At 45.8% G+C, this 12,144-nt stretch overlaps 1 protein-coding gene across 1 annotated transcript; it reads right to left on the reverse strand.

Moving 5' to 3' along the window:
* Positions 1 to 2: 2 nt before the first annotated feature.
* Positions 3 to 11,196, reverse strand: LOC118103173 (indian hedgehog B protein). The gene is made up of 3 exons (XM_035149802.2): positions 10,133 to 11,196; positions 6,314 to 6,575; positions 3 to 2,081 (listed from the first exon to the last, which is right to left on the reverse strand). The coding sequence occupies exons 1-3, from the start codon at positions 10,430 to 10,432 to the stop codon at positions 1,384 to 1,386; spliced, it is 1,260 nt and encodes a 419-aa protein (XP_035005693.1). The 5' UTR covers positions 10,433 to 11,196; the 3' UTR covers positions 3 to 1,383.
* Positions 11,197 to 12,144: the final 948 nt, after the last annotated feature.

Genomic DNA, 12,144 nt, shown 5'->3' on the forward strand with positions numbered 1-12,144 from the left:
TCTCATTTCCATATAATTTAATTTAAAAAATAAATCTTTTTTTCATATCTCTTCACCCACAATAACTTCATAAACATTACAGGATTTCTGGTAAACAAATAAAACACTTAAATACACTATCATTTATTCTATAACCTCTGTGTTAAAGCAGTAATGTTACAGCACGACATCCCCGTGGACACTATCAAACTAAATCCCTCAAACTCCTATTGAAACTCCATTGATTTACACTTCAATGTTATCACACTCAAGGTATTATAACGGGTTTTAATCATTCATTTTATACATAATCTTCTTGATGGATTATCTGCGTGGTTTAAGGGTTTTAAATTGGCCAAACTTCTTAATTCACACATGAATTTTGAACATTTCATTAGTTTAAGTTGTTATTAAGGTTGTAATTTTCATCTTCAGGTACAAATGAACGACATTTGAAGGAGTTCTTTCTTAATATTCATGTATTTGAAAGAATTACTCCAGATTAAGGGTAAATTAATTGATACATTCATGGACCGTATTATATTAAGGGTTTTAAATGGGTTTAAATTGGGTTTTTCTGAGGGGTGAAAACCCCTTAAATGTGATCGACACACTTCAAACCCCTTTTAATCATTCACAAAATCCACTGAAACCCAGCATATGTTACGATTAATTGATTCAACCATTTTGCAGTGAATTGGTATTAGAATTTCATGGTTATAATTAATTATAAAAGATTAGCGGCACAGTTTAAGGGTATTTAGGGAGTAAGAACCCCTTGAAAGTGACCAATAAAAACAAAGGCTATCCCTCAACTTAAAAGTGCTTACATTTTTAACTCAATGGATTTGTTTGGGATTACTTCAAACCTATTAAATCCACAAAATAAATGTCACAAGATGTAAAGTCCATTAACTTACCAAGAATCCCTTATCCTGAATCCCTCAAAATGTAATTTATTTGAACCTGAAAATACCTTAGACACAATCCAAACCTTTAATGTGTTTAGTTTTTCAAATTCAAACAATCTCTACTTAAGTTAAGGTGCTTAATGTGTATTCTGGGGTAAATTAAGGATTAATAACAGGATTATTGTCTCATAGTGTTTCAAGGATACAAAGTCAATAACCCCGTGTTTTGAGGTCATTCAGACTCTGAGTGATCTCATATTCTTATATCTCTGTCTGAGTTATTTTAGAGGAATTCATCTGTGTCAGTTCATAGATTTTTTCCCCCCTCTGTTTCCCCATCATGCCTCAGCAGGAACCCAAACTTCTCCCATCCTGTAGGTAGTTGGTCGTGGTTCCTGTTCAGCTTTACAGGTTTGTATTTGGGGTCCATGTCCCTCACAAGGTGAAGGAGTTCAGGTTCCTGTCTGTTCGTTTGAACCATTTGTTTCCTCCTTCACCTGCCGTCCTGGGTCATGCCCAGCGGGTGGAAGCGACTAGAGTCTAGCAGCAGCCTCCCAAGCCAGTGTAAAAGCTGAGAGAACCAGTGGATCCCATCACCGTGGGGTCCAGTGGTGCCGGCCCAGCTGTGCATGAGCCTGAGCGGGGAGAAGGCCCAGTGAGCCAGGCAGTGTTGGTCCACCATGGCGTAGCAGGATGCGACCACCCCGTCCACCACCACTGTCCCCTGCTGGGTCAGCGGGGCAAACGCCCCCCTCTTCTCTCTCAGGGTGACCTGCGTGATCCGAGACAGACGTCCCTCTCTGTGATTCTGCCCCGGTTTACCCTCTGACACCAGCACACACTGCCCCGGCCTGGCATCGCTGGCGTACACAGTCCTGAGGGTGCCAGGGGCTGGCACAGCCCCCTCTGAGCAGTTCCCCTCAGATACAAATATTAGGTGGGCGGCGGTGAGAGAGAGCTGCGTCCTGGATTCAGTCTGCAGAGTGTAGAAAAGTTTCCGGGTCACAAGGTCACGGTCCAGGAAGGTCAGGACTTCGCTGTAAACCAGTTCACCGCTGCCGTCGCTGCCCGACGAGGCCAGGACCCGTTCACCAGGCTGCAGATCACTGATGGGCTTCTGACCGCCGCTCTCCAACGTGACCAAAGCCTCGCCGGGGAAACAACCTCCAGACTTGGCGGCCACTGAGTGGTCTGAAAGACAAAGAGACAGACAGGGAGGTTAGAGAAGATGTCATTACTCCTGATGTGCTCATTCCTGGCAGGAAAATAAAAAACAACAACATATAAATGTATGTCCAGTGTATGAGACAGTTAAACTGTAAATCCTGATCTTACATCATCATGTCTGACTACTTGACAAGTTTATTTTATAATTATCATCTATTAAATGATTTCCTTTTTTTATTATCCCTCATTATCCCATAACTTGACATACAAAGTTCACATCAAGTGAAATAAAAACATGTTTGACCTTAAAAGTTCTAATTGTGGCTTCGTATCTGGAAATTTTGACATTAAAACGGAAAAAAAACTTGCCTATTATGACTACTTGTATTGTGATTGTAGAAAAAAAAAAGGAATAATTACAATTTCATTAATGTTTTTGGCAGGAATGAGCTTCTGGAAAAGGGCACGAGAACACAATAAATCTTTCTAACTCCCTTTAGCTAAATATTGACTTTTTTCATTCCTGCACTGGCCATAAAAAGAACAATAACTGAGCTGCCGGGTAAAAGCTCCTGAATAACAACCGTGTGTGTGTGTGTGTGTGTGTGTGTGTGTGTGTGTGTGTGTGTGTGTGTGTGTGTGTGTGTGTGTGTTGTTTGTGTGTATGTGTGTGTGCGTGTGTGTGAGACAATGCGTCCAGGCCCTGGACAGTGACACTCGGGGACATGTTTCAAGTCTATCTGGAGATAAATATTTGGGGAAGGCAGGAAAGTCAAGGCCAGGTGATAAGATAAGTCAGGTGAAGGAGGAAGGAGCAGAGCAGGAAACTCAGCAGCAGGTTAATCATCTGACGGGTCCACGCCGAGGTCCACACGCAGGTCACATGGTTAAAACACATCTCCTCCATGTGCAATTCACTTTTTATTCTATGATTGTCTATTCATTTTATTACAATATCAATTATTGTTATTTTATCACTATAAAAGTTTAATTTGCTAAATATTTGATCATATTCTTATATATTTGCTTATTTTTTACAGATCCCAGCATGTGTAATGCATAACTTCTATTTATTTATTTAATCATTCATAAATAAGTGGAAATCGTATCTTGTAAATCAAGACAAGTTAAATTATTATATTATATTAATTAAGAAGGTCTGATTTAGCAAATTCTGGCACAATTTTGACAAAACTTTCTTTTTTCATTTGAGAAGCTTGAAAATAAAAGCCAGACAAAATGTGAGGATTAAATTGCGTAGAAATAAAATATATAATAAAATATTAAAGGGACGTTAAAACTCAAACCTGTTTCCTGTTATTGGACCCAAGTCCACAGGAAACTTGCGGAATAAGGATGAAATTTCCCCTTTTGATAAGTAATTCTTTCTCATTTTGTGTTTCCACATGATGCATCCTGGGCTTGAAATAATCTGGAAGACAAACTCCAAGTGGAATAAAGTTTCTCAGTCCAGTCCATCTACAGGGTCCTGGAACTGTGCTGCCCCCTAGTGGCTGCTTCCACCTGCTGCCCCCTCCCCACTCTGAAGTTAAGGATGTTGATGGATCAGTTGTTCCAACCTTTCCTCAGCTGGGTGGATTTCTTTTTCTTTGCCTTGTTTTGAAGAATTCTCGAAGGAAAAACAGGAGAAATAAAAAATTTAAAAAAAGGGAGAACAATAAAATACCAACTTGATTGGTTGCCCCTCTGATCAAGACAAGGACTGGGCCCTCGCAACCCGATCTGGGAGGGAAGGAGAGAGGAGGAGACACGGGAAGGGGAAAAGGGAGATAAAGTTGGAAAAAGGAGGAAGAAAGAGGGGGGAAAAGAAAAAGGAAAAATCTCATTACCACTCGGTGTCAGATGTGTCAGGCCGTGTTTAAGTGGGAGTTTAAATTCTGATTCATTTTTACAGCAGTGTGCGATTTTCTGCACGTCTGTGCGTTCACACGCTTGCGTTACTTTTCATGCTGTCTGCACATTTTCCCAATACACACTGTACGTCGTCATGAGCGGCGGCGGATATGTCAAATATGTAGAATGTGTGATGTCCTGACAGACTTTCCCAGCATCAACAACAAAAATAACCTGCAGACCCCAGCAGCGGCTAATAGTACTCGTAACAACATGTGGGCTAAATGGCGTTGGGATCAGATCAGGGTGTAAGACTCTCTGAAATCTAGACTGAACCACTACGACATGCAAGACAACGTCCATGTGAGCAACAGGACTGGAGCTAAACCAATAGGTTTCTCCACCACATGGCTTTCCTGGAGGGCGGGTAAGAAAAGACGTTGCCTGGGGTCCAAAGAACAGCTGATTATGTTCCAATTTTGTGAGAACCACCTTAAATTCTATGATCGGCCACGTACAGGAGACTCAGAAAGGTCAAAAACTCTCTAACGAGGCCCAATGCCAGTAAATTTCTGCCAAAATCTTAGGAATTTGGGGGGATTGGTTCCATGTAGTGCCCCAAAGTTTCCCTGGAAATGCTCCTGATGTTTAGAATCTTTATCTGTCCGGTGGCTGATCGGTCCGGACGCAGAAAGACCGCCTATATCCATAGGAGAGCTGTGGAACAACCCTCCTGCCAAGTTTGTACCTCAAAACTCTTTATTGCACTTTTATGCAATATATGACATTATTGCTGAAACTGTCCTCACTTTCCTTTTAGTGCTGAAATCCTCGACAGAGTGTATCTCACCTTTTGAAATGATTCAGACTGAAACAACGAGCAGCAGCAGCAAACAAATCGGTGGCAAAGTAGCTGCAAAGCCTCCATTTAAGTACTTACACCCAAATAATAACTTGAATTCAGTGGATGTAGAAGATGTAAATGCATCTGTGCTTCATTTCTATATTGTTTGACGCGATTACAAATATGTAACGCAATAAATGATCATACTAAGTCATGTAAGGTGTGAATAATCGGTTAAAACTAAAAGTGTGGTTGGACATTTGGTCTTCAAGCTAATCAATCTGTGTTTGTTGAACCATTTGTGGCCATACAAGTTTTTTGGAATGGGGAAACTTTTCCATAAACAGGCATTTATTAACCTAACCTTCTGAAATCAGCAGATGTGTGTTTGCATGAAGGAGATGAGCCTGCGTTTGTCTGAGGGAAGCCAGGAAGCCACGAGAAAGAAGCCAATCTGAGAAAAACATGGGGTGAGTGGCTGATGAGAGAGAAGAAGAAGAAGAAGAGGAAGAGGAGGAAGGAGGGGAAATATAAGAGCGAGCAAGCGTCCATTTACTTTTAATGCAAACAAGAAAGGAGTTAGTGATCAGGGGTTGAAACAAAAACTGTTAGAAGGAAAATAAAAAGGCAGCAGAGGCGGGTCTCTGTTAAAAAGCTGCTGTTGAGTTTCTGAACTTGAACCAGAAAATCACTCCACTGAGACGTCTTAGCGCTAAAGTAAATCCAGTGTTTCTCCGGCTGTGTGGGACATTTAAAGCTTTAGGCATAAAATGGAAATTCACTGCCGAGAAAACACGTGTAATGTGATTAGCAATATATCAGAGCTGAGTAGGGGGAGTGAGAGTTTTTGTCGGCGTCCCGCTCAGATTACGAGGCTGTGGTTTTCCCCTGGAAGCCGTCGGCACCAGCCCAGACCCGCGTCCGCGACAAACTCAGAAATGTATCAGGAGAAAGGGTGTTTGTTTTTTTGGACAGCGCCACCATGTGTCCAGCGTGTGGTCGGGTTTGGGAACGATACTTAACCAAGACCACCGTCTTTTCTTAACATTATCCAAGTGTGTTGAGTTTCCATCCTTTACGATGAAAATGAGTTAGTTGCCATGACTACACACTGTAAAGAATAATGAAATACGTCGTCTGTTGTTTTATGTTGATTAAACGTTTTCCGAATATAAAATGGAACAATGGCTCCATCAACGTTCCACGGAATCGGACGAAGCCTTCTGTCCGTGCTCTGCTTTCATTTCTTACGCAATTGTGCACGTCGGCTGAAAGCGCACGAATAAAATAGATGAAACGGAGCAGTACCACAGGAAATTGGGGGCAGTGTAGAGCACCGCCGTCTTTCGTAAGAGGTACGTCGTCACAACCTCCTCCACAGTCGCCCTGTTTGTTATTCTCGACTCTGCGCTGCCCTCTAGTGGATGTCACACCTCCTCAGTGTATGTTTTGCCATCAGACGTGCTGAGACATCTTGACACTTAAACCTGCATGATCTTTTTTTTCCTTCATGAGAAAAAAGCTACATCACGCAATCGAAACCCCGGCGGTCTCTCACCTGACTTGACGCTGCAGTGTATGTGGGCCTTGGACTCGTAGTAGACCCAGTCGAACCCGGCCTCCACGGCCAGCCGCGCCAGCATGGCGTACTTGTTCCTGTCCCGGTCCGAGGTGGTGATGTCCACCGCTCGGCCCTCGTAGTGCAGCGACTCCTCCGAGTGGTGGCCGTCCTCGTCCCAGCCCTCAGTGACCCGCAGGCGGACCCCGGGCCAGAGGTTCATCACCGAGATGGCCAGAGAGTTGAGCTTGTCTTTGCAGCGCTGCAGGAGAGGAGACAGAGGTACAGTTTGTATTTGAATCAGGGACTTTATGACTTGTGATTGTTTTACTTATGAAGTACGGTTGTCTACGTTTAGCGTCGCCCAAAGGATCCAATGTGAGGTTTTGTGGTTACGTGATCCAAAGAATGTAAATCTCCTCAAAATAGAACAAAATAGATTACGAGCTGCGACGTCTTCTTCTTGTCTTCCTGTCACATTATTTTCCTGAGTGGTGTTGTCACAGACTCGACCCTTGTACTTTTTTTCCTGCTGTTTGTTTGAAATTTATGATGTTTTAGAAGTTAAAGCTCCGCCCCCCCCCCTCTGCTACTGCTGCTGCTGCACTCAGAGCCTGACTCTTCACAAAGACCCATTCTCCCTGCATCCATCCACTTCACCAAACCCCCCGTCACCCCAGTCACCCCTCTCCCCCTTGTCTGTGGCTTCAGCTTTCCCACAATGCACCCCTGCTGTCCCACCTCGGGCCTGATGTTTGTTCACTGTGGCAAGCGAAGGGAGCCGAGAGGCTATGTTGGGGATGGAAGGGGGGGGGAGTTGAGGGTTTGAAGGGGGGACTGTGAGGTTATGGGGTGGCGGTCGGGGGGGAGTGGGTGACAGCTACATGAACAAGAGGTCCTCAGCGTCCCTCTAAACCTGGAGTCTGGTTAGGGTGAGCAAACAGAAGGTGAGAGGGCCCATTGAGGGACTCGTTCGGCTCCCGCCCGCCCCACGTTGACGCAAATAAATCCTCCAGTCCGCCCCGTTTATCTGATCCACACCCAGGCGGCATTGTCAGGGCGTCACTCTCAATACAGGCTTTAACAGAAAATGTCAAAAGTGGGAGGAGAATTACATTGATTGGCGTGAAGCGGCTATTTCACATGAAGGCAGAAAGGTAAAATATCACGATATGATCGCTCCGATTGGGCAGAAATAATAAGAAAAGGAAAAGTTTGGGTTTCAGTCAAACCTGATTCAACAAAGGACAAGGGCTTTGCACGAATATAACGAGATAGTGAGTCCGGGTATTGTCAAAAATCTAATCTAGCAGTTTCCTAAGGTGAATTCTACCTTGAGTTTTCAGGGGTGATGCATTTTGCCTCTGTTCAGATATTTCTTTTATGCCATTTATCATTTGTAAAATGTGAATTGAAACACTTTGATTGGTCAAAGGGTCAGAGTCGGCCCACTTCCTCATTATGACACCTTTCTAACGTCAAAAAACATTTAGCAGAGAATATATCTGATTACATGTGAAGGGACGAAAGTTTTATCCAAATTCGCAGTGAGCCCTTTAAAGTTTGAACAACCCCAGTTCGCATGACTGGAGGTCATTCTGCAGCTACGCACAGCCCCTGAATGCAAGTCTCAGTGATGCAACGTTTCCTGAATCTCCCCCAATTAAGGGCTGAAAACGGGGATTAGACCCTATAAATGTCTCTTTCCATGTTGGCTGTGATAAGAATAGCTCGCGGCCCCCGTGGCCACAGATGCCTTTTCACGGTGTTCAGTGTGGATTTTAACGTCTCGTGTTTTCTCTCTGCGGTCAGAGCAACGAGGTGGACTTCATAAATCAGACGATAGATTTAGCTGGCTTCCCTTTCAAGGTATATGGATCGACGGGGGTTTTCTGTCGGAGCGGTTTCAGCACTAAACCGCTGGCTGCACAAACATTGGACGCGCGGGCTGACAACATGCGCCTATGCACACCTCCGCGCTGCAAAAAGTGTCCCTCTGAGCGGCTCGTTTAGTTTCATGTGGCGTCTGAAAGGCCTGTTTTCTTTAAATTAGGGGACAAAACCACTGGTGTTTTCATTCAAAATCAACCAGGCTGCTTTTAGTGTCCTCTTAATTCAAACGCCCTGTGCGTAAAAGTGGGGGGTGATCTTCGAAGTTTTACGCATCATCCCTCCAAGAAATCCCCTAAAATTAACTTAGGGTTCGCTTTTCCGTGCATGTGCTTTAAAATGGTAAATGCAAAATCCATCACAAGTGCAAGTTACACGGGAAGAGTGGACACTTTTTGCAGTGCGTCTTCGCCCCCGAACAGTCGCGTCAGTATGCAGCACGGAGCGCCCAGGAAAAGGCGAATAAAAGCTAAAGGGGTGAAGAAAAAAAAAAAGAAGAAAAATCTGTATAATTAAGGCTTCGACACAAGTGAAGTGGGCTATTTTTGCACACGGCGAACTGCGAAAACAAACAAAAAGTAACACGGAATAGCAAAAGACAAACAGGAGGCTGTCTCCTGCGGCTTGGAGCCCATAAATTGTGTGCAGGTCAGCGCCGTTGACGCGCGGCGGCGGCGGCGGCTTCTGGGTGCGCGCTGCAAAAAATGTCCTGTTTGGAGGAGAAGCTTCTCATTAAGGGCTGCCTGGGTTTTTTTTATTTCACGAACAAGGTTCAAATGAAACGTTTCTTACTTTCCCCGCAGCTGCATTTCTGCGGCTTTTCCAGGTTAGAACTCCTCAATTTGGTTATTTCTTTGCATTTGACACTTTGAACAAACTCAACCCCTGTTTGCACATCTTTGCTTCTTGCATTTAAAAGGCGTTATCTTTTACATTTCTCACTTCAACCAGGCTGCAGTGGGGAGGGGGGGTATTTCTTGCAGTGCGCGCCGAGAGGTGACAGCTCCAGCTCCAGACTGGGGTGCGCGCTTTCATTCCCCACGTGGGTCTGTGGACATAATCGCCGCCGCTCGGGGAGGAAGCCCGCGGTCACAAGAGCCAGATATAAATACTTTATTCCTGGGGAAATTGGGAGTCAAATAAATTCCACCCAGCGCCACATCAATGGCGGTGTCGTTAAAAATTTCTGACAGTCCAAAAGGCGACTGTTATCCCTGGCCAGTCGGACTTAAACGAAAACGGTAAACATCAGTACACGCTTGACCCGGGCTCTAACCAAATACTACTTTTGGCTTCCCCCCCCCCCCACCGAAAACATGTTGTAAAACAGAGGACACAGTGTTTTAATTAAGAGCGACCACTTTTCCATATAGACGCGGGGTTGCCCTCGTTTTACGCACGGCCTGGCCACAGTGGACCTCTGAAAGTTCATGTGGCACAGGAGAGGAGAGCTCTGATTCGAACTCCTCCACAATTCACAAACTGAGTCAATGAGCTGCCGGGCTGTTTGGGAATCGACTGGACAATGACTTGTGCAAACAGAGAGGTTTTGTAATCGCTGTTTCCAAAGAGCAGCACTGCAACAAAATCCATCTGAGAACCGCGTTCATTCGAGACAGATAAAGACTTGTAAAGCAGCCTCTGAAAATCTAAATCAGTTGATATCCAGGAGAAATGACACCTTCTCTTACTAACACGACGCGTATTTGGTTCAGATCCGTTTGGAAAAGTGTGATCAACTTGATTTGGTTTGTCAAGAATGATTGTTTTTGCAGTGACGAGCCCTGGGTCAACAAGAAATACGGGAAAAATAGATAACAGCGTCCACGCGTTTAAAGACTGGGCAAAGTGCACCACAACGCGCAGGAAAGTCTCTCCTCGAGCTGAAAGAGCAAGGCTAAAAGGCACTACGGCAGCCGGCGGGGTTACCTGTGTCATCATGCGGTCTGCACCTGTGTTCTCCTCATCCTTGAAGATGATGTCGGGGTTGTAGTTCGGGGTGAGCTCCTTGAAGCGCTCAGAGTTCCGCGTTATTTTCCCCTCGTATCTCCCGCTGGCCCCTAAAGTCTTCTCGGCCACGTTGGGGCTGAACTGCTTGTAAGCGAGCGGCACAAGCTTCCTCTGCGGCCGCCTCTTGCCATAACCTCGACCCGGTCCACAGCCCTCGCTGACCGGCGAGAGGAGAAAAGCGCACCCGGCGAGGCACGTCACCAGCGTCGGGAGTAGCATTCCGCCCCGGGGCCGGTGTGTCACCCTCGCCCCCGGCGGGTGGCCAAAATGTCACCGCTGTATTTCTCTTGTCGTGTCCCCTCGCGTGGGTCCCCCGTGGCTATTTTAGAGTGGAGGTAACGTAGCAGGACTCATCCCCGAGTCCTCAAAAGTCGCCATTCCCGGCGCGTAAAAGTGGCCAGTGCGCCGCAAGAGACGAGCTGCAATGACCCGGACCTGTCCCGTGCGCTGCTGACACCCTCCTGTCCCGAGTGCACGCAGAGGCAGGGGCATAAATAGGCGAGGTGAGTTTATCTTGGCAGGCAGGTTCAAAGCGCTCTCTCTGTGTCGGAGCTGTGAGAAACGGGCTACAGACAGACAGGGAGGCGCGCGGTGCGTAGGCAGGCTGTGCCTGTTGGGCACGGCGGTCAAAGGGTGTCCCCGCAGCGGTTTCTGCCTCTCGGGTTTGTGCTCAATGCGTCCCTGTGGCGCAGGGCTGTTGGCAGAAATGGAAATGGAAGAGATCCTACTACAGTGCAGATGAGGTGCCGCGGGAGAAGAAGAAGGCCGCGCCCTGCCGGACCTGCCCTCTGCTCCGTCCTCTCCTCCCATCGGGGTGGCACAGGTCCCGCGGCCGCCTTCATCTGTTTATTGTCAGCCGGGGCTTCAGCCCAGAGGACAGACAAACACCGAGCCACGAGACTGTCCTGGCCGGCGCGCGCTCGCTCCGTCCTTTGGACCCTCGTCTCCAAGTCAAGACGCACGAGCAGGTGCACCCTCTCAGACCTGCGAGACTCAACCCCCTCCCCACCCTCTGAAAGATTTTAGACTTGGTCCAGAGTGACATAACAGTCTGTGCTGTAGGTGAGGAAGTAACAAACCTCTGAGCATAAACCAACTCTTTTATCTGTCCTCTCTTTCTGCAGAAGCCTCATAGTGACGTTGAACCACCTGAAACCACCTGAAGGGCCCAAGTCCCCAGTTTGGAGAAACCACAACCCCAAGAGAAAAAGATCAGTCTGTCATTATTATTTTGTGGCGAGGTACTGAAACTGAACCAATTTTACAATCTCAGCTGGTGACACGTTGACAAGTGAATATCCATGAAGTTTACAGTATCACAATATACTAAAAGGTGAGAATGAACCAGAAGAGAGAGAGAAGATTTCTCTGAGGGATCATCGTGGGACATCACCATACATTTCTAATGAAGCTTTTCTTGGAACTTCACATTTGCTGCTTCTTGTGCAATGTAGTCTCCAAATCAAAAGGTGGTTTAATGACACAGCTAGGCATGGTTTTGAATGAAGTCAATGACAAATGATGAATTAAGCACTCTCTTGATTAGAAAGGGCAGATCATTTACTTATTTTCACATAATATTCAATCCATATTAACTGCCACTGACTGGAGATGCCGAAAAATAACTGAATGTGACGTCTCACTGCGGACATTTGACAAGGTTATTAAAACACAACCAGACAACATTGTTAGCCCTGAAATGATGTGCTTGGTTTTTGGTGTTACTTTATTGATCCCAATTTGGGAAATTATTGATTGTTGAAGATCTTGGGTTCCAGTGGATACTCTGTACCGAGCCAGGCAGTGAATTCTGCCACTGAGCCCTCTACTCCATCACCAAAGGGTCTGAACACTGGCAGGGGCCTTTAGACGGTTTTTAGGGGCCCAAAGCTAAATGATAACTTTGTATTTGTCCTTTCTCAAGATTCAGG

Source organism: Hippoglossus stenolepis, chromosome 24, assembly GCF_022539355.2.
Source record: "Hippoglossus stenolepis isolate QCI-W04-F060 chromosome 24, HSTE1.2, whole genome shotgun sequence".
Taxonomy (NCBI): domain Eukaryota; kingdom Metazoa; phylum Chordata; class Actinopteri; order Pleuronectiformes; family Pleuronectidae; genus Hippoglossus; species Hippoglossus stenolepis.

Bases quoted from the DNA above. Each gene is read 5' to 3' on its own strand.
- LOC118103173 (XM_035149802.2), bottom strand. From the start codon at position 10,432: ATGCTACTCCCGACGCTGGTGACGTGCCTCGCCGGGTGCGCTTTTCTC. The intron at 6,576-10,132 runs GTAACCCCGCCG...CCTCTCCTGCAG, and splicing joins CAGACCGCATGATGACACAG to CGCTGCAAAGACAAGCTCAA. The intron at 2,082-6,313 runs GTGAGAGACCGC...TTTGTCTTTCAG, and splicing joins ACACTGCAGCGTCAAGTCAG to ACCACTCAGTGGCCGCCAAG.